This window comes from Glycine max, chromosome 12, assembly GCF_000004515.6.
Source record: "Glycine max cultivar Williams 82 chromosome 12, Glycine_max_v4.0, whole genome shotgun sequence".
In the NCBI taxonomy this organism is placed as follows: Eukaryota; Viridiplantae; Streptophyta; class Magnoliopsida; order Fabales; family Fabaceae; genus Glycine; species Glycine max.
In genome coordinates, this window is record NC_038248.2 from 13,838,549 (window position 1) to 13,860,863 (window position 22,315).

At 34.4% G+C, this 22,315-nt stretch overlaps 2 protein-coding genes across 2 annotated transcripts; one reads left to right on the top strand and one right to left on the bottom strand.

The window, feature by feature from the left end:
- The first annotated feature begins 5,221 nt into the window (after positions 1-5,221).
- Positions 5,222-12,626, top strand: LOC112998539 (auxin-induced protein X10A-like). Its single transcript, XM_026124603.1, has 3 exons — positions 5,222-5,334; positions 9,895-10,061; positions 12,523-12,626. The coding sequence occupies exons 1-3, from the start codon at positions 5,222-5,224 to the stop codon at positions 12,624-12,626; spliced, it is 384 nt and encodes a 127-aa protein (XP_025980388.1).
- A 3,771-nt stretch (positions 12,627-16,397) lies between these two features.
- Positions 16,398-18,339, bottom strand: LOC102666929 (senescence-specific cysteine protease SAG39). Its single transcript, XM_006592404.3, has 2 exons — positions 17,901-18,339; positions 16,398-17,827 (listed from the first exon to the last, which is right to left on the bottom strand). The coding sequence occupies exons 1-2, from the start codon at positions 18,337-18,339 to the stop codon at positions 17,235-17,237; spliced, it is 1,032 nt and encodes a 343-aa protein (XP_006592467.1). The 3' UTR covers positions 16,398-17,234.
- Positions 18,340-22,315: the final 3,976 nt, after the last annotated feature.

Below are 22,315 nucleotides of genomic sequence, written 5' to 3' on the forward strand. Positions count from 1 at the left end.
AATGCACTAATGAGATAAGAAAATTGTGGAATCTATGACAAGTTTGCTGCTATCACTCAGCTGGTTCATCATGAAATGATACTACAGCTTGTGGCCTTGTAGTATAACTGCAGTAAAGGATAAAAGAAAATTTACTAACAGATTTTCTGAAGCTACATTATTGCAAAACCTGTTAAATTAGCACTACCTAATGATTAGTCATGGTTAAATTGTTAAGTAGAAACCAGAAATTAAAAAGACTAAAAAGGGAATATTATGATAGTCTAATTTTCCCGAAATGGAAAATAATAATACTCATAACTATTTACAAAAAAATAAAATGAAATGAATATTATGATCCCTCATATTGATAATTTCAAAACATAAGTTAGCACTAGTTAGTTGATGGTAACAGTGAAGAGCAACATTTGTGTCCCTATCATGATCAATAGTGTCCAAAACAACTTTATTACACCAAAAGGCAACAACAAAAATTGAGAACTGCTTCTCAAGATTTTGAGCATTGCAAAAGCACTTTCAAAGTCAGAATTCTATTATTATGTTGACAATAACTTATATAAAAGTTTCAAATTGAGAAGTTATTATGACCACCGAACTTTAATTGATAAATTGCAACCTCCATCAACCTACCACAAACCAGTAAGAATCCAATCAAAATCAGTACCACAACAAGAAAACTCAACCAAACTATTCAAGAAATCAAAAGCTACGTATTAAGCTATTCATTAACCTTCGGTATAGTTAAAGTAAATATATTCGGGATGAGAAACCCTCCGTTTTGAGGTGGCGCGGAATTTTGGTTCTCATTCTCATCTTCCATGACAACCAGTTGAGTAGAATATGATTTTCTAGAAATGCTGACCTCAACACCTAGAATTGAACCCTGTGAAATTAAATCTGCAACACATTAAAAGCATTACTCAAATTAAATAAAACAAAACCTCCATGATTACTTCTAATAGAATTATTAATTACCACTATTAAATTTAAACGAAAGGAATCCTTCAAAAAGAAATTATATGTGTACCTGGTGGCTCACGAGAACAACGATGCGGCAATCGCAGGAGCGGCTTCCCATGTAGTCAAAAGTGTTTGTAGGCAAATGTCATTTTTCTTGTGGTGTATCAATGTTTACTCGTGCTTATCCTAACGTTTCACACAAAAAACACCGAAAACAAACTATATTAATTAACTCTAGAAATACGATTGCTCTGTCAATCAATCGGTCGAAGCATCACGAACAAAAAAAACAAAAGCCAATAACACACTTTGTTTCCGTCATTATCCTTATCATTAACCTTATATACTCAATCAATAGTTGAGATATGTACTTGGCAGAGAATACTGGTGAAATTTTGATGATCCTAAGCAGCAAACGAGTTCCTCTGTTTGTTTTTTCTCAGAAACAAAAAACGAGGCAACAGAACAGAGTTTATGATAAGTTATTATGGAGAAAAAAATGTAAAACAAAGTAGAAAACAAAAACTGAATCAAGATGCTGGTTGGACCAGCTAATGCTGATATATTTTACATTGTGGATTATCCTATTCCAAAGTCACAAATAATCATTTTTTTTCATCTTACCATTTAATTTTTATTAACTTTTTATATTTGGTTTAGGTTATTAAGAACTTGATTAGATCATTTAAAATTTAAGGAAAGATAGCAATCCATATGATCTATATTATAAAAATTAAGTTAACCCTTAATTTTCATCATATGTTAGACTGGTTTATTTTACAAGATAACTAGGAATTCCAAAAAATAGTTTCTCTCCTCTTCTGAAATTTTTTTCATTCCTAAACATGCATGCACGAAACTTTAGATATATAGAGATGTAGTGATGCATTATCGTGACTTCTTTCTTTAATAAAAGGAGAGTAATATATTAAAAAAACGGAAGAAAGCTGAATAGAAGCACAAGGGATGCCGTGGTTCAGCATACATAGTCTCTTACATATATGTTCCCATAAAGAGACAAATAAAAAGTGATGGCCCAAATTTTTGGTATCTACAATGTAAAATATATCAACATTAGCTGGTCCAACCAGCATCTCCCCTGCATTTAAAAATTGATGGCCCAAATTTTTGGTATCTACATGCTAATGTAACTGTTAGAATTGATGGCACCTATAACTACATGCTAATGTAAAATATATAAAGAATTTAAGCTTCCAATAAATCTTGATATCTACAATGACGTACGAAATTCGAATCAATACCAAAATACCGGTAGTTATATTATCCACAAATCCACATCATCATTACTAGCCACAAACACGAGTCACAAGTTCATGAGAAGAATACAACGGAATAGTAGCCAACCTTTCAAAGCAAGGATTCTGGAATTTGGATTCATAAGAGCGGAATCTACCGTAATAGGCCTCCTCAAAGGCTGATTCGGCATGTTCATATCAATGATAACCACACTATTCTGCGGAGCCGTTTCTCGAACGCATATATACTTATTGGACTCCATCGTCACATGCGTGAAAGTGATGAACTGCGGATTTATGTCAATGCTTGGCAACTGCAATCACAAATCACATCACTCTCACTTCACAACACACGCTAACTCTACAGTTTAGGAAAAACACAAGAAACATCTAGATCTATGCAAACTGAAAAGCAAGAAAGTAAAGTAGTGCAGTGAATGAACTTCGTAATGGCACCGATCGAATCTATCGCGGAATACTCAATTCGGGAGAGAGAGAAAAAAAAAATCTAGTAAAGCATGATAGTTATTATTCTACTGCTACTTATCACAAGATAGCAGGTTTTGTTGTAGTTAAGTAGCGAAGTGGAGTTGCAAATCGAGCTAAGGAAATAGGGAGAAAAAGGAAGAGTGCGGAGAACTCACGGGGAGAGCTTCTCTCATGGCGATCGGAGCGTTGGCAGCCGCCATGACGGCTTGGATCGGAGAGTGAGATCTGCAGCGGCGAATGAATTGGAAGAAGAAGAGTCAAAAGAGTGATCCAAATCGGTGCGAGATCTGGAAGCAAGTTGGACCCTCTAAAGAGAAAAGTGAGAGAGATCTACGGGGGAGATATAAACTCTTAAAATAATTATTTTAATATATTTGTTTTATTGTATTTTACCTACACTATTATTTGTAGGTATAAACTTTTTAAATTTTATTTACACTAATAGACTGTAGGTACAAATTTGATAGGATTTTACCAACACTAAGTAATCGTAGGTATAAGTTTTTTGAAATTTTACCAACACTAAGCATTTATAAGTAGAAGTTATTTTGAGTTTTACCTACATCAAATAATAGTAAGTACAAACTTTTGAATTTACCTATGACAAACAATTATAGGTATAAGTATTTTTTGACTTTTACCTACACTAATTTATATGTGTAGGCAAAAGTCTCTGTAGGCATATGTCATTTTTCTTGTAGATTAATCGATGAAGATGGTCTACCATAAAGGGTCTGTAAATTAAGGGGACATGCCTATGACGAAGTGATGGGCTTAGTTGTACTGAAAGTTGGCTGGGTGGAAATTGGGGTACAAGTGTAAGTATTGTTTCCAGCAAAACATTTCAAGTAAGTCTCAAGACTTCTGTTCAGCAATACAAACTAGCCATCGATATTCTAGTGGTGGGTCATGCTGAATTTAAGAGTTTTGCCCAGGACTGAAGAGAGTTCTTACAAGACAATACTAAGAACTAGATTATATTGAAGGGCAATCGCAACCACTAAAGCTACTGATTCTTAAAACCAATGAAATCTTTCTTTCTAAAATTTGTCTTATTTTAATGAAAATCTTTGAAGGTGTTATGCCAAATTGAAAGCTGGTAAAATGATTTGGCACGATGTGTTACCACAGAAGGTATACAAACCTAGCTAAACAGAGATGGGACTTCAACTTATTTCAATAAAAAGGTGTATGAATGGGGCCATGAATTTTAATTTTATGTGTTACTATAGAACTTAAAAATCCTTAAATTCCATCCCAAATTAATAAATTCAAGTTTCTCTTTGGTCCTAGCAAAATACTAGCTATTATCTTTTTCCTAGTCTGTGAAATATCTGGGACGGGCTGCTATATGCTGTGGAATTCGGTTAGATTCTATCATATTTTTTTTTCATTCCGTCGATAAAAGTCAAATCTTTTTTTTCAGCAATAAACCTCAATTCAAATTGAAGAGAGAAGTAAAACAAACAGAAATACTTAGAAATTGAATTGTTGTCATTACTCAAAAATTGGTAAAATGTCTCAACTAATCTAGGTCGGTCACCTAAAGCGTTAGACTTATTGTCAATTCAAGCAAGAAGTTATTCGTTGGAATACATCACTGCAAGGAATTGTTAGGCCACCCATGGGATGATCATATCAAAACTCTTCTTCAGCTTCATTCAACAAGTCTTGGAATGAAGGCTGGTTCAAATATGATATGGGAATCATGAACCGCTTCTGTTTCTCTCCAACATACACTGCGAGATAGCCCTTTGGAACATCTACAAATTTTTAAGTTGCTTGGCTAGTCGTGAATGATGCCCGCCGAATAGTAGGTAAACAGAAACTCAGTTTTTTGCTTGATTGAAGGCAGAAGAACAATCTCAAATTTTCAAAGAATGAATCTAAATGTTGAAGCCTCAGGATTGCAATGGCATGTGTCGTTTGTGAAGTCAAAGGATAGTGTATATATAGTTTTTAAGATTATTTGGAAACCCAATTCCTAGAGAGAATGACGGCTAAAGGATGGGGGGCATACACATGAGATATCACATGGGTTTGTCATCAGTGCCTTTATCAAGGATGATAAATTAAAGCCTTATCAAAAAATGGCCATCAAGCCCTCCATTTATTACCAATTGAGACATGCCTAAACACAATGTTTTGTTTACGAATTATATCTCTTGGGTTTGAGATTATAAATCTATTTCATTTCAAGCGGATTAACAAGTTAACGTGGGGAAGTATTATGTTAACTATTGATATTTTGACAAAGTTTTCCAAGGCAACACCATATGCCCTTGTCTCCCTTGGTCCCATGAGTCTTATTTCATAGCCTTCAGCCCTCCCCACACACTAATTCAGTTATCGAACGATTTGTTAGAAATTATTTCATCTATAAATATTCATGGCTGCAAGCATTAAGGACAAAAAAAAAATCATTCACATCCTAAAGCATTTGAAGTTAAAAAACTTGTTTCTTATTTACAAGTCTATCTTGACATTTCTCTTCCCAAGTCTCAACACATACAACAATGGGTGTTCGTCTTCTTGGTATCAGAAAGGCATCATTTGCTGCAAACCAAGCATCTTCAAAAGTTGTGGATATCCCAAAGGGTTACCTTGCAGTCTATGTTAGAGAGAAAATGTGTTGAAATTGCTACAAATTTCTAAAATATTCTTAAATATAATATGTATGAAAACGATAGAATATCCTATAACTATAGTATGTATGAATATGGTAGAACAATCTAGAACTATAATGTGTATGAATATGGTAAAACAATCTAGAACTATAAGTGTTTGTATAAGATAGAAGAATCTAGAACTATCATGATACTAATCAATCATGAAAATTCTAGAAAGACCTAAAATAATGTAGAAACATTCACCATCATTGAGAGGTTGGTGACTTGAACCTATAAATAGGCAATTGGTATGTTGTAATTGATCATCCAAGAAATCAATGACATAGCCTTCTTTCTAAAACAATTCTCTAAAACTATCAACTATCAACTATCAACTATTATCTAATTAACTACCAACAGTGGTATCAGAGCTATGTTCGGTCATACATTGGGCGTAGTTATATTACCTACCTACCATTCCAAAATCCTCCCAACTACTTCAAAAATTTCCTTTGTACTATTAACCCACTCCAATAATATTTTTTTTCTAAGCTATGGATAATACTACTCAATCATCAACTATTTATGTCCCTATCTTCAATGGTGAAAATTATGATTTTTGGCGTGTTAAAATGGAAACATATTTTTCATCTCAAGATTTATGGGACATAGTAGAAGAAGACTTCACCATTCCCGCGGATACTTCAGCTCTTAATGCATTTCAAGAAAAAGAGTTGAAGAAAAATAAACAGAAAAATTCAAAGGCGTTGTTCACCTTGCAACAAGCGATGACTAATCCAATTTTCCCAAGAATTATGGGAGCTAAGACTGCCAAAGAAGTGTGGAACACATTGCAGGAGGAGTTTCGAGGAAGTGTTAAGGTACGTGCCGTTAAACTTCAATCTCTAAGAAGAGATTTTGAACTATTAAAGATGAAGGAGTCTGAGATAGTTAAAAATTACTATTCTAAAGTTAAAGAAATGGTTAATCAAATGAGAGCTTTTGGGGAAGATATTGTTGACAAGAAAATTGTTGAGAAAATTCTAATTACTATGCCCCAAAAGTTTGACCCAATCGTGACAACGATTGAGGAAACCAAAGATCTATCCACTCTATCAGAGACAGAACATGTGGGCTCTCTTGAAGCATATGAGCAAAGACTGTATAGGCATAAAGAAGATACACTTGAAAATGCCTTCCAGTCAAAGTTTAAATTTCATCCCCAAAACAAAGAAAATGGAGGAAAGAAAAATTATGAAGAAACTTCCAGAAGAAGAGAAGGATCTAGGAATTTCCTTAAGAACAAAATAGATAAAAATCCTCCATGCAATATATGCAAAAGGCAAGGCCACACAGAGAAAAATTGTTGGTTTCGTAATATGCCACAATGCAACCATTGCAAGAATTTCGGGCACGTAGAGAAAAATTGTCGCAACAAAAATAGGCATCAAGCTAATATAGCATAGGAGTATGATCAAGAACAATGTATGTTCTATGTCACTCAAGACTCAATAAAAGAAAAGGGAGGAAGCTGGTACTTGGATAGTGGATGTAGCAATCACATGGCCAAGGATGAGACTATTTTCAAAAGCATTGACGAGTCTATCAAAGTCAAAGTTCGACTGGGAAATGGAAGTGTGGTTGAATCAAAAGGCAAAGGCACTGTCATGGTGGAGACGGATAAAGGTACGCGACTCATCCATGATGTCTTATTAGTTCCTAGCCTAAAAGAAAATCTTCTAAATAAGTATTGGCCAAATGATGGAGAGAGGCTACACACTTCACTTTGAAGGAGGTGTATGTAAAATTTTAGACAACAAAAATAAAAGGTCTGAGATAGCCCAAGCAAAGATAAATAAGAGCAATAGAAGCTTCCCTCTAAATTTAAAATATGCAACAAACATTGCCATGAAGGTACAAGTTGATGATTCATGGCTATGGCATCGAAGATTTGGCTACTTCAACACACATGCCTTGAAGTTGTTACATGAGAAGAACATGATGAGAGATCTTACAAGCATAAAGGAGAACAATGAAGTGTGTGAAGGATGTCTCCTTGGTAAGCAACACTGATTTCCTTTCTCAAGAAGCGGAGCATGGAGAGCGAAAAATCTATTAGAGCTGATACATACGAACATCTGTGGACCATTGAGGACGCCATCACATGAGAACAACAGGTACTTCATACTCTTCATTGATGACTTCTCTAGAATGACATGGGTATATTTTCTAAAAGAAAAATCAGAAGTCTTTGGAGTATTCAAAAAGTTCAAGGCCCTTGCTGAAAATCAAAGTGGAAAATGGATAAAAGTACTAAGATGTGATCGCGGCAAAGAGTACACCTCTCGCTAGTTTGAAAGATTTTGTGAGGATGAAGGTATTGAGCGACAACTTACAGTCGCATATTCTCCTCAACAAAATGGAGTGTCCAAGAGAAAGAATCGCACAGTTATAGAAATGGCTAGATCGATGCTCAAGGATAAGGGACTACCTAACACATTCTGGGCTGAAGCAGTCTACACTGCTGTTTACATACTCAACAGATGTCTAACTAAGTCTGTAAAAGACAAGACTCTAATTGAAGCTTGGAACGGGAAGAAGCCATCAACAAAGCACCTAAGGGTCTTTGGATCTATATGCTACATTCACATTCCAGACGTGAAAAGGCACAAGCTTGAAGACAAGACTATACGAGGTATCTTCCTTGGGTATAGCAATATCTCTAAGGGCTACCGTGTCTACAACTTGCAAACTAAGAAACTCGTCATCAGTCGAGATGTTGAAGTTGATGAGTACGCTTCTTGGAATTGGGATGAAGACAAAGTGGAGAAGAACGTTCTTATACCCGCTCAACTACCTCAAGAAGAAGCTGAGGAAGAAGACCCAGGTGAACCACCTTCACCTCCACTACAACAACAAGATCAAGAACTATCATCACCAGAGTCTACTCCAAGACGAGTAAGATCTTTGGTGGACATATATGAAACCTGTAACTTGGCCATACTTGAACCTGAAAGCTTTGAAGAAGCGTCAAAGCAGGAAGTATGGGTCAAGGCAATGGAAGAAGAGATACAGATGATCAAGAAAAACAACACATGGGAGTTAGTAAATCATCCCCATGGAAAATATATCATTGAGGTTAAGTGGGTCTATAAGACAAAGCTCAACCCTGATGGCACCATACAGAAACACATGGCGAGGCTAGTAGCTAAGGGTTACTCACAGCAACCCATAATTGACTACAATGAGACATTTGCACCAGTAGCTCGTCTTGATACCATAAGAGCTCTAATAGCTCTTGCATCACAAAAAGGATGGAGTATCCATCAACTAGATGTCCAATCCGCCTTCCTTAATGGCGTACTTGAAGAAGAGATCTATGTGGAGCAGCCACAAGGATTCGTGTCTGAAGGCAAAGAAAGCAAAGTGTTAAGACAAAGAAAAGCACTCTACAATTTGAAGCAAGCACCTCGAGCATGGTATAGCAGAATCGATCAGTATTTCATTGATCGAGGATTCAGGAGGAGCAAGAGTGAGCCTACACTTTACATCAAGTCTCAAGCTACACGGCCTGACATAATGTATGCTACAAGTCTTCTATCAAGATTCATGCAAAGCCCAAGTCAAATACACTTTGGAGCAGGAAAAAGAATTTTGAGGTATCTACAAGGAACAAAAGAGTTCGGTATATGGTATACTACTAAAACCAACTCAGAATTACTTGGCTACACTAACAGTGATTGGACAGGTTTGGCAGATGACATGAAGAGTACCTCTGGCTATGCTTTCTCACTAGGATCGGGAATGTTCTCTTGGGCGTCGAAGAAGCAAGGTACAATAGCTCAATCAACAGCAGAAGCAGAGTACGTGACAGCTGCTGAAGCAACGAATCAAGCTATATGGCTTCGTAGGATACTTGAAGACATGGGAGAAAAACAAGATGAGCCTACTAAAATCAACTGCAACAACAAATCAGCAATTGCAATGGCGAAGAATCCAATTCATCACAGCAGAACAAAACACATAGCAATCAAGTATCACTTTATCAGAGAAGCTGAAGCAACTAAAGAGATAAAACTCAACTACTGCAGAACAGAAGATCAAATTGCAGACATATTCACGAAGGCATTGTCGAGACCAAGATTTGAAGAATTACGAGCTATGCTCGGAGTCACAGAAATTTGCATCAAGGAGGAGTGTTGAAATTGCTACAAATTTCTAGAATATTCTTAAATATAATATGTATGGAAATGGTAGAATATCCTAAAACTATAGTGTTTATGAATATGGTAGAACAATCTAGAACTATAATGTATATGAATATGGTAAAATAATCTAGAACTATAAGTGTATGTATAAGATAGAAGAATCTAGAACTATCATGATACTAATCTATCATGAAAACTCTAGAAAGACCTAAAGTAATGTAGAAACATTCACCACCATTGAGAGGTTGGTGACTTCAGCCTATAAATAGACAATTGGTATGTTGTAATTGATCATCCAAGAAATCAATGACATAGCCTTCTTTCTAAAATAATTCTCTAAAACTATCAACTAGCAACTATCATCTAATTAAGTACCAACAAAATGAAGCGGTTTGTTATCCCCATTTCATACTTGAACCAACCTTCCTTTCAAGTTTTGTTGAATCAAGTTGAGGAAGAATTTGGGTATGACCATCCAATGTGTAGCCTCACAATACCATGCAAGGAGAATGAGTTCCTAAATGTCACTTCTAACTTGAATGACTTGTATAGCATGCTAATGGAGACAAAGATAGATTAGATGGGACAAATTTGTACAGAAGGAATTTTCCTTTGTTTTTTGAGGATTTTGTATTTTGTTTCCTTATAATTTTATTGGAAGTTTAAACTTGTTTCCTGAATGAGAATCCAACACAAGACATTGTCTAAACACTTTTTGCTTTTCCCAAATCACAAATACATCAGTATCTTTATCAAATTTAAGTTGACATATATCAGGCTACGAGCTTATACCTGGGATTAAGTGCAGTAAATTTGTCGGAGATATTGACCAACCTTGATAAGGGATGTTACTGCTTCCCAAATGTATTTCAATGTACCTCCTTGTGCTGAACCTGTAACCCCTTTCAACCACTTGTTGCTATATTTTTCTATAATACGTGACTCATTCAATTTTGGCTTTCAGCACCACATAGTAATTATGTGTCTTCGGTTAATTTAGTACTCCCTTCCATTCTTTTATCACTGCAAAATCATTATCATTTTCCAAGGGGCACCGGTTCTTCCATTGTCCTAAACAATGAGCACCTTCACATGGATTATGAGTTGTTCCTTGGGCAGAAAATAATGGATTGTTTCTACTATAGTATTGCCCCCAAAATTCACAACAGCAATGGATGAAGATATTGCAAATTTAGGTGGACACAAAATAGGAATTGCTCCGATGCACACCGCTTCAATGAGTAATCAATAGTTTTAAATTGATGTTTCTATTCTAAATTTCTAATTATTTCTCCATTTACAATATATTTCTATTCACAAAATTTTAAATTCACAAACTAGATCTCTAACTTCCAAGTCCAGCTGTATAAATATTTTGTGATGATACAAATATTAGTCATTTTTTACTGACCTAAACCTATAGCTTTGGTTTAAGGCAACTTCTTTATTTGGTTTGAAAGGTCAGTTTCATTTTATCTAAAAGACACAAGTTATGAAAAAGCATTGGTTATTTGACTACTACAGATGCACGGTTATAGATGCTAAGCCACACCATACATCAATGGTATCACAGAAAGCTTTTGCTACAGTAGTAGGCCAGTGCTATTCAATCAAAAACATAAAATTGTTACTTGTCACCTACATCGGCCGGAATGTACCTCATGTGTTTGAGGCCTTAGCACCTCAAAATTTTAACTTCACACGAATACTTATGACTTTCTCCCAAATAAACTTGCCTTTCTCTTTGGTCCTAGGAAGAATACTTTTGCTCTACTCTTGCAAGGAATCATGTGTTCTATTTTTTCTTTGAAAATTCTCAAAACAAAGTCTGGTTTTTATACAGAATTCAACATTGCTCGTCCAGAGAGAAGTGGATGTTGAAACTAATAAACAGAAAACACAGCGAAGCTGCTTCAGTAGATGAATTCAATGTCATTACGCACAAAAATATGATATAATGTGATATTGTCATTCTGTTTCTTTTATCTCTTACTAGAGAGAGAGATCTTTACAAGTTGAGAAGACACCTATTGGACCATATGTCTCCCCTAATCTATTTTAATCTCCTAAAGTATGAGATTTATTGTCAATTTAACTAAGAAGTTATACATTGGAAAACATCTTCGCTGCAAGGAATTGTGAGGCCACCCATGGGATGATCATATCCAAACTCTTCCTCAGCTTGACTCAACATGTCTTGGAAGGAAGGATGGTTCAAGTACAACACGGGGATCACAAACCGCTTCATTTTCTCTCCGACATATACTGCAAGATAGCCCTTTGGCGCATGAACGGCTTTTGAAGATACTTCATTTGCTGAAAATAATGCCTTTCTGATACCCATTGTGGTATTGATTTGAGAAGACAATTGTTTAAAAAAACTCTGGAGAATTTTAAATTTTGACTGCTTCAGGATGTGAATGATTTTTATTGGTCCTAAATTCTTGCAGCCAAGAATATATAGAGATAAAAGGATATGTTAGAAACTATTTATTGGTTACTTGAATTATTGCTGGAGGGGTGTGAGATATGAGTCATGGGACCAAATCAGAGACAAGGCATGTGGGGCTGTCCTATAGGACTTCATAGCTCTGAAACGGAGGAGATCAAAAGAGAACCAACATTGAATGCATGATCATATTATGAGGCACTATGAACCACATTTTTTATATGTCAGTTTCTGAGAAACATTGATTGACGATTACATAAATGATGTTCCCCGCCCAAACCACCACCCTGAATAAGTGTCAAAATGATCTAACTAGACTTTCTTTTTTATAGATCCAGATGGTGGCACTTGTATTATCTATTGTAAGATGTTACGTTGCAACCTAAAGAAAGTCCTCTAAGACAACACCACATGCCTTGTGTCTCCTTTGGTCCCATGCATGACTCTTATCTCACACCCCTCCACCAATAATTCAAGTAACCAATTAATGGTTTCTTACATATCCTTTTATCTATATATATTCATGGCTGCAAGTGAAGATGGTTTCTTACAATTAATGGTTGAGGAAGAGTTTGGATATGACCATCCCATGGGTGGCCTCACAATTCCTTGGAGTGAAGATGTCTTCCTAGGTATAACTTCTCGCTTGAATTGACAATAAAAACTCAGACTTTAGGAGACTAACATAGATTAGTGGAGACATTTTTGTAGAATAGGCATCTTCTCAACTTGTAAAGATATATATCCCTTTCTTGAGAAAGAGGCAAAAGAAACAGAATCACAATATCACAGTTTATCATTTTTTTCAACTACTCAAGCGGCTCCTCGGTATTTTCTGTTAATTACATTCAATGTTCAGTTCTCTCTATAGGAACAAGGTTGAATCCGGTTAAAAAGCCTGACTTTTTTCCGGTAAATTTTAAAGAAGGAATAGAAACCAATACACATGATTCCTAACAAGGGGAGAGCAAAAATATTTTCCCTACAACACAAGAGAAAATAATTTTATGTGGGACAAACAAAATATATTTTATTAATAAATATATATAGGAAAATAAAATATTAAGTTTCCACTTTCCAGAATCCTAAACACACGAGGTACCTTCCCTGCCAAAACTGGTGCAACATAAAATTGGACTTAACATCAAGGCTTATTTTTCCTTGAATAAACCTGGTCTATTCTTGTAACCAAAGCTCTCTCGTACCATCATGAATTAATGTAAGGCTTATTATCTATAACCCTATATCTGGAGAAATCAAAGAACCAATTCTTTTCCATAACCTATGTCTTTTAGATTAAATTAAACTATGAACTTTAACCTCTATCAAACTTTCAAGAAGCACAGGTTTAAAGTTTTCAAAACCAAATAAAGAAAAATTGTCCTTAAACCAAAATAATAGGTCTAGTTTTGTAACAATTATGACTAGACATATCTATTAGAGATATGGGGAGCAACATGAAGATCAAGTTATGAAAAGTTTTTTACTTTTATATGTCCAACTCTTTATTGAGTGACATTTGTATTGATCGTTGTTTTTTTCTTTAAATTTATCTGTGTGTACATCATGCATCATCATATAGAAGTGGAAAGAGAGTTTCTAAGGTAAGAAACATCTTTAGTGCATAAGTCTCTGTTTTAATCTATTACCTCTGTCTATCATCGATTACACAAGTCTTTTGAGAAGTTTATAAAGAGATATTCATTCTAGTTTAATTGATTACCATATATTTGTAATCAATTACACGGTTCTTTTTTAGATCATGTTTTCGTGGGTCTCTTGTTTAATCAATTATAAGGATATAGTAATCGATTACATCATTCTTGAAAGTGTTCCCAGAAGTGATCAAAAATACTTTAATCGATTAAATCAAGATTATAATCAATTACATTATTCTTGAATGCTTTACAGGTTTAAGGAATAACACTTTAATCGATTAATATGAGAATCTAATCGATTACCTTCTCGAGATAATCAATTACATTGTCAATTTAATCGATCACAGACGATTATAACTATTTTCTCTATATATATCCACCTTGTGTCCTCACTTTCAAGCCTTTGAAAAATACATTTTTGAATGAGCTTTTACAACTCAAAACTTCAGTTATCGTGTCTTGAAGCTTTCAAAGGCAAAAGTGAGTTGTAAACACATTTGAGATCAAGAGAGGTCCATTCAATCAAATCTTTTGTTCTTACATTTGAGTGAAAATGTTGTATCTTTCCTTGACTCTATTTCACATGGTTTTTACATATGTTTGTTGCATATGCATGAGTTTTTACAGCATGCTAAAATATGTGTTTCCAGTTTAAAGCTAAGGGTAGGTTTCTATTAGGTTTAGATTCACAAAGGACCCTAGGGTTGAGTGCCTAAGTTTCATTATCTAAGTAGAATTTGAAATTGTTTGTGATTACTTGTAAAACTCACATTGCATAGTAAAAATCTAATTCAAGTTACATTAGATAACTAGAGTAGCTTCTCTAGAAATAGAGAATGAACCAATATAAATTTTGTTGTCTATCTTTTCTTACTCTCATTTCTTTCTATTGTATTTTTTATCAATTTGTTAAGTTTAAAGATTTTTTCAAATTGATGCACTTTAACAAAAAGATATTATGTACGGGTGATTGATTCAATGTTGGTTTTAACAAAAAGTTATAATGCAATCCTTGTGAAGCAAAAGTTTTTAAAACTCAGCTTTTCTTTCAATTTGATTTTAAAATCAACTCACCTCCCCTCTTGCATTGGTTTGGTGAGTCCCATCATCTTTTTCAATATTTGTATCATAAATTATCAGCCAAAAACATTTAAAGATGGAGTTCAAAGTCGGATATCCAAAATCTCAATTTAAACTTTACAAACAGAAAATAAATTATAAAAGGTGAAATAACTGGCCATGGATAATAAAATAACTATTTAATGCTCGTTCAAACTGTGTGGATTGGAGTTCTTATTTTTGGTCCACCAAAATTTGCGATATCTTCTTCTGTTGCTATTCTGAATCTTGGGGCAATAGTAATCAACTTAAATTTGATAATGATACTGTTTTATATATTAAAATTAATTAACATTTGGCTAAAGCAAAAAGTGTCTGAACAATGTCTAGAGTGCACTCTCATTCAGGAAACAGGTTTCAACCTTTCAATTGGATTATACAAGAATAAATAATAGAAAATCCTTGTAATAAACAAAAGTGCCTTCTATACAAATTTGCCTCATTTAATCTATCTAGGTGTGTATTAGCATGATTTACAGCTCATTCAAGTCAGAGGTGACATTTAGGAACTCATCCTCCGTGCATGGTATAGTTAGACCGCCAGTTGGATGATCATATCCGAATTCTTCTTCTGCTTGACTAAGTCTTGAAATGCAGGTTGGTTCAAGTATGATACTGGAATCATGAACCGTCCAATCTTATCTCCAACATAGACTGCAAGATAGCCTTTTGCTACTTCAAGCTTCTTGGTGGCTCCTTGGTTTATAGAAACTGTAGCCCAATAATACCGAGTATGTGGAAACCCATAGTTTTCTGTTGCTCTACACAACAAATAATATACTGATGATAAAGGTCTTGTATATGAAAGAAATATTTGAATTCTGATACTTTAGGAATGTGATGACTTGTGTTGCTTAAGAACCCAAGAAATAGTGCATATATAATTGCTAAGGGACTCTGCAATCCAATTCCGTAATGGGCCATGATCGTCTATTGAGGGACGATGGATGGCATGACATTGTCTCAAGGATTAGCAAATTCGATGCGACTGCACAGCTCACCTTCAGAGATAGTGGCCAGCAAAGACCCACCTGAGAACCTAATAATTGTTCGTGCATTTTAATATAGCTAATCCAATGGTGGATATGCTCCAGACATCTCAATTTTCACATGCTTAATCAAATAATTGTAAGCTAACAGTTCTATTGATATATATATATATATCAACCATGTACCAACAAATATCAGAGTGACAGAGCAACCAGTAAACCTTAATCAGACCAGATTGACAGCTCTGAATAAGTTTTTGGAGGTAAGAAGAAAACCAATACGGAGTACATGATCATGAGACACTATCAACCACATTTTTAATGTACGGAAAATTCTAACCGGCCCCAGCCTAGAGTTTGCACACATTAAGTTAATTGCCCCTGCCCCCCTTAATATTGCTCAACATGAACCCCTTTGATATTTTCTTTCATATATTCTTTCTTTTCGAGTGGGGAAATATGTTGGCCTTCATTCACCAATAACATGTTACCTTGATTCTTGAGAAAGTCCTCAAGACAACACCATATGCCCTTGTCTCTAAGTTGGTCCCATTACTCCTATCTCATGGCACTCCTTCACCAATAATTCATGCAGCCAATGTTTTGTACATATCTTTTTCTCTATATATATTCATGGCTACAAGCATTTAGCATCAATACAAATCATTCAGATCCTAAAGCATTCAAAATTCAAAATTCTTAAGACTTTTCTCTCTCAAATAAATACCAAAATGGGTTTTCGTTTACCCGGTATCAGAAAAGCATTATTTGCAGCAAATCTAGCATCTTCAAAAGCTGTGGATACACCAAAGGGCCATCTTGCAGTCTATGTTGCGGTCTGTGATTCCTTTATCATACTTGAACCAATCTTCATTCCAGGACTTGTTGAGTCAAGCGAGGAGTTTGGATATGATCATTCCATGGGTGGCCTCACAATTCCATGCAGTGAAGATGTCTTCCAGTGCATAACTTCTTACTTGAATTGACAATAATCTCACACTTTAGGAGACTGACATAGATTAGTGGAGACATTTTGTACAATAGGCATTTTTTCAACATCTAAAGATCTCCTTTTCTCAAGATAGAGGGGGGAAAGACCGTTAGAATGACAAATTCGTATTCCTTAGAACATTTCTTTGTGGTGTTTTGTTAACACTGTCAATGCTATATATATATAAACACATATACCCTTCAACATCAGTGTACTGAGCAACAATTCTTTCATAGGTCTCTCTCTCAGGATCTCTGCACGCCTTACTGCTTTTCTCTTCTTCATGTTATGGTTTTGATACCTTTATCTAATATGTCATAACTCATAATTCATAACCATATATGACTCATTTTTCATTGAATTGTAATAGATTGGTACAAGTACAATGTACAATATTGTGTTAACGCAGGGGATATAATGATATACACGACCTATAGGAGGAATCAATGCTTAAAAAGATAAGTAGAATTGTAAATATATACTATAATGGTGTCCAGATTTTATAATTATGCAGTAGGGTAAGATGCTTGCATAGCTATGCCACAGAGTCCTTCCTCAGAATCCACGCCCCTTTGCATCCTAATGTAACCTTCTTCACCCCACTCGGTTCCCCATGAGTTCTTAACCAACCAATATTCAGTCCCATCATTACTAACACCATATCCCACAGCAGTGACACCGTGATCCAACTCAGTTCCACATGAACCAGTGAAGACACCACTCTTGTAAAATTGAAAGTCAGAGCCACTGGCATCAATGGCTACGGAAACTGGTTGATTGGCCACAGCTTTTTGCAGTGCCTTCTCATTGTTGGCAGGGACATCCTCATACCCAGTAATAGTAGCAGCATTGTTGGCTGCTTCATTTGCATTGCACTTTCCATCAACACCCTTATAGGGATAGTTGGCTTCGGTATTGAGTCCATGATTTTGGATGACGAATTTAAAAGCATCATCCATAAGACCACCTTCACAACCTTGGTCCACACCCTTTGTGTCACAATCAACAAGTTCTTGCTCCGACAAAGATATTAATTTTCCAGAAGTCAGTGCATGAATTCCTTCAGTTGCTGCAACAGCAGAAAATGCCCAACAACATCCTACGAAGTAAATCAACAGTTAGAAAATCCTTCAATATCATTTGAATTAGTAAATGAATTATCATACACTTACCACATTGACCTTGGTCCTTGATGGGTGTAACTGCTCCTTTTTGCCTCCAATCCACTGTGGATGGTACTGCTGTCACATTTTCATACTTAAAAGTGGTTGTCCTAATGATTGAGGAACACATATGCCCCTTGAATCTATTTCTGGGTGCAATGAACTCTTCGTTAGTGAGGTCTGCAAATTGATTAATGGCTAGCTTGTAACGTTTATTGGCAGCGTTGTTGAAAGCTTCAATGTAATTCACATTTTCCTTAAATATCCTGAAACGCTTTTCCCGTTCCTGAGGGTCCTTATACACCTTGCCGTAACGAGTCATCCATTGCTCATGCCTCTCATACATGGATGCATCTTGGAGAGTGCGACATGTGACTTGAAAAGCCAAGAAAGCCATGCAGAGAAGCATTGCCAATGAAATATGATAGAAATGATTTTTGGCAACCATGGTAGCTAGCGTAGTGAGCGAGGCAATTATGGAACAATTACTTGAAGTTGATTAGTGAAATGTGAGAAAGATGTGTTGTGCTGGTACCCAAGATTATTTGTGGTATTTATAGTAAAGTGAACGTTGAATGGTAAATTAATCTTCTTGGTTTTCAACTAAAATCCGAAAGCATCTTTCTCTAAATGTACGTACAAATGAGAATTTTTGGAATATGACTCTTGTATTGTATGCATATGCAGGTTAGGTACTCCGGACAAATTATTTGTCAAGTGTACATAGAGGCACTAACTGGCATACCGTGGCAAAGTAGTTTTCAAAGGGATGTCTTGTGTTGTGCATATTAAAAAGTTTGAAATTATTAAAAGAGTAACAAGAAATATCTCATTTGGTCCTTGAATTTGTAAGGCGTTAATACTTGGATCTCAAAAGATGGAAAATAAAATTATCCCTAAATTTTAAAAAGGTATGATAAATCCATCTGGCAATCAATTTTTTTCATTAATCCAAACCGTTAATCCTATGTGACACCACTGGATCTATTTGTCATCCTAAATTTTGTTGTGTGTTGCTAACATGGAAGGACTAAATTGTCATCAACATTTTGGAGGACTATTTTTTCAGTTTGGAGAATTGTTGATAATTTTCTTTTAGTCTTTCTCTTTCTCCTCTATTCTTCCCCTTTCCTTCTCCATTGCACCTTCACCCTCCATTGCACCTCCGCACTCTCCACCACCGTGGCGTCTTAGTCTCTCACCACAAACCTAACACCATCCCACACAATTTCATCTATTCCCCCTCCCCCCTCCCTTCCCCCTTTCCTAAAATCATGCAGCAACAAATTCATCAGGATTTTGATGCTCGCCACCACTACGGAGGAGCAGAGATTGTTGCCAAGTTTGATAATTTATTTTAACCGTTTCGTTTAAGCTACAAGAGAAATATGAATTCGCGTGAGTGAGAAGTGGATCAAACCAAAAGGAGAAAAGGAGAACAAGAAACAGGGCTTCATGCTTCGATTTTTCCCTCCTTTCTTTTTCCTTGCTTGTTTGTAGGATTGCTGGTCCCCGACGAGATGATTCTTTTCATGGTGGTTCATTATGGTTTGTTGTTGTTGTTTGCAATGGAGGTTTGTTGTTACTGTTCACAGAGATAGTAATTTTGTTGTTATTGGGGAATTTTGGGGTGACTCTGCTGGTGATTGATGGGTTTATAGTGGTTTTCACCTTTCAATGAGAGGGATCTATGAAGGCATGATTAAGAGCAGTGGTGGCAACTTGTGGTGACAATGATGATGTCAATTAAGTTCATCAAATTTTTGGTGACAATTTGGTCCTTCCACGTCAGCAACACAACAAAATTTAAGATGATGAATAGGTCCATTAATGTCACATAGGCTATGATTAATTGGTCGTTTGGGTTAATGGAGAAAATTAACAATAAGGCGTATTTATCGCACTTTTTCAAAATTCGGGGACAAAATTATATTGTTTTTCATCTTTCGAAGACCCAAGTGTCAGTGTCTTACAAATTCAATGACTAAATTGGGTATTTACCCAAAGAATAATGATATACAAATACTTCATTATTTTAAACATTTCATTAATACCTCTCTTTTTTGTTTATCTCTTTCTTCCTATCATATCAAAAACACTATTATGCTTATATTTTTACTCCCTTTTTAGGTGTTGCATAAGGGTTTGGTGTGTCCATTAAACTTTTTTTCTTATTAAAATCGAGATTTGAAAATTTTATTGTTTCATGCGCATGCATAATTCTAAGGCATAACCAAATGAAAGCATCCAATAAATTTTAACCTTTTAACCATATTTTGAATTTAAATTTTGAAAATTTTAAACTGCCATAAATTATATCAACCTAACTTTCTTTTTTGCGCAGCTCAAAGTTAGTGCATGAGGATTGTTGTGGACTCATTTCAAAAAATGGAGGACAAAAATCAACATTTTTAAAATGAGACTAAAAGTGTATACAACAATACATTGAGGAATTAAAAATGTTTAACCTAAACTTTTAATCTTGATTGTTCATCCAAGTTTATACAGCCCAAATTTGACCTTCTTACCATTATATAAATTGATTTTCTTACTAGCTAGATACCTCCAATACAAGATGTATTTAGTGAGAAAGTTATTTTTATATGAAAATGAGGAAAGTAAATGTGTTATACAATCATCCATACTTAAAATTAGTTAAAAAGTCACGTAACATTTTAAAAACTTAACATTTTAATTTTTATTCATTTATGAAGGTAGATAGACATAGAAAGAGAGGGAGTAAAAAGAAACATACCGATTAACTAAATCCAATCCAGCAGGATTTGAAGGAGATTAATAAATTTAAAAATCAATTGACATTTTATAACGCAGGGGGCAAATTAATAAAAAGAAAAAAGTTTTCTGAAACAAATTAATCATTTTTAATATTTTTCTTATCAATGCATCCGAAAATAATACGCTGTAGGATCTATCTTTTTTCTAATCATATATACTAATAATTTAATGTTTAAAAATATTATATAGACATTTTCTTGTATATTACATTAGTCCTCTTAATATTTGAATTCTTTACCGTCGCGTCTCATTATATATATTACACTAATAACTCCTATAAGAAAGGTTGTTGTATGTAACACTCCGAGTGAATCCAAGGCCCCTGAGGGTCATCCCAAGGTGTGACGATACTAAAAATTTAAATTTTTTTAAAGTTTGTAATATTTTTCTCTCTTGTTTTTATAAATAAATTGAAGTTGTTTAATTTAAAATGTGACATTTTATTAAAAAGTGTCAATCTTTAAATTAATTTCATAACATTTTACAACCATAGATTCATATTCAATGAATTTTCAACTCTATGATATATCAACCTATTGAAAAAATACACAAAAAATTAAAATTATAAAGGAAATAAAACTAAAATTATTATTTTCATAAAGAACAAATTATATGTAAGCTTTAATATGAAATGATATTTTGTTAATAATAGATGATAATGATGGAGCTACAGAATTTTCTTTGGGAGACCAAATATAAAGAATAAATTAAATCATAAATATAATTAGTATTTTAAAGATATATATCCCTACAAGTTTTCCCAAACTCCATAAAATTGGACAGAAGTATGAATCGGTTCCAAAATTATAATATCACCTCTTTTAAATCATTTTTGTCTTTTGTGCAAACCGGAATAAAGAGAATCAAACCTATTCTGTCCATTTGTTATGCCTATTTTATATATACATATTTATATGTATCTAATTTTTTTTAGAGATATAAATTGAATAATAGACAATAACATAAGAGTAATTTAAATTATAAAAAAATATAATATATTTTTTCCATATTTATTTAAATTATGTTTTTTGTTAGTGAAATAAAATGTATATTGTTTTATGATATTACTTGAATATTTTTAAGTACTTAAATAATAGAGGGCCTTATTTAGTACTTGCTTGTTTTCATCTTATGCTCCGTTTTGTTGTGACGTAGACTTAATTAAATACTACTACTATCTAGAATCTACGTTCCATTTATTATTGAGTACATAAAAATTCTCGGCAAATATATATTATTATATGTTTTTGTATAAAAAGTATATATTTGATTTGGAAGAGTACGACTTTTCATTTAGCATTTTGCCTGCACGAAATTGATTAAGTTTTCAAACCTCCATTATTATAATTCCTCACTTTTCCAATACGTTATACTTGAAGCATCTACGTTATATTGAAATGTACTTTGGCACGGTATATTGAAGCATCTACGTTATACTTGACAAGTAATTTGTCTATAGCACCAATATACGGAAACAAGGCTCTAATCCTTAAAAAATGTCGCAGGTACATACAAGAGAGAGACATTTGTTTGTCTTTGAGATTTGAGTTGAAAACTAAAAGACTAATTTAGAATTCAACGTTAACATGCCTATATAAAGACTACAAATAATGCAGGAATAGCACGGC

Excerpts from the sequence above, each read along its gene's own strand:
- LOC102666929 (XM_006592404.3), bottom strand. The coding sequence starts at position 18,339 with ATGGTTGCCAAAAATCATTTCTATCATATTTCATTGGCAATGCTTCTC. Across the intron at positions 17,828-17,900 it reads CAAGGACCAAGGTCAATGTG|GATGTTGTTGGGCATTTTCT; the intron begins GTAAGTGTATGA and ends TTTACTTCGTAG.
- LOC112998539 (XM_026124603.1), top strand. The coding sequence starts at position 5,222 with ATGGGTGTTCGTCTTCTTGGTATCAGAAAGGCATCATTTGCTGCAAAC. Across the intron at positions 5,335-9,894 it reads GTCTATGTTAGAGAGAAAAT|TACCAACAAAATGAAGCGGT; the intron begins GTGTTGAAATTG and ends CATCTAATTAAG. Across the intron at positions 10,062-12,522 it reads AAATGTCACTTCTAACTTGA|AATTAATGGTTGAGGAAGAG; the intron begins ATGACTTGTATA and ends ATGGTTTCTTAC.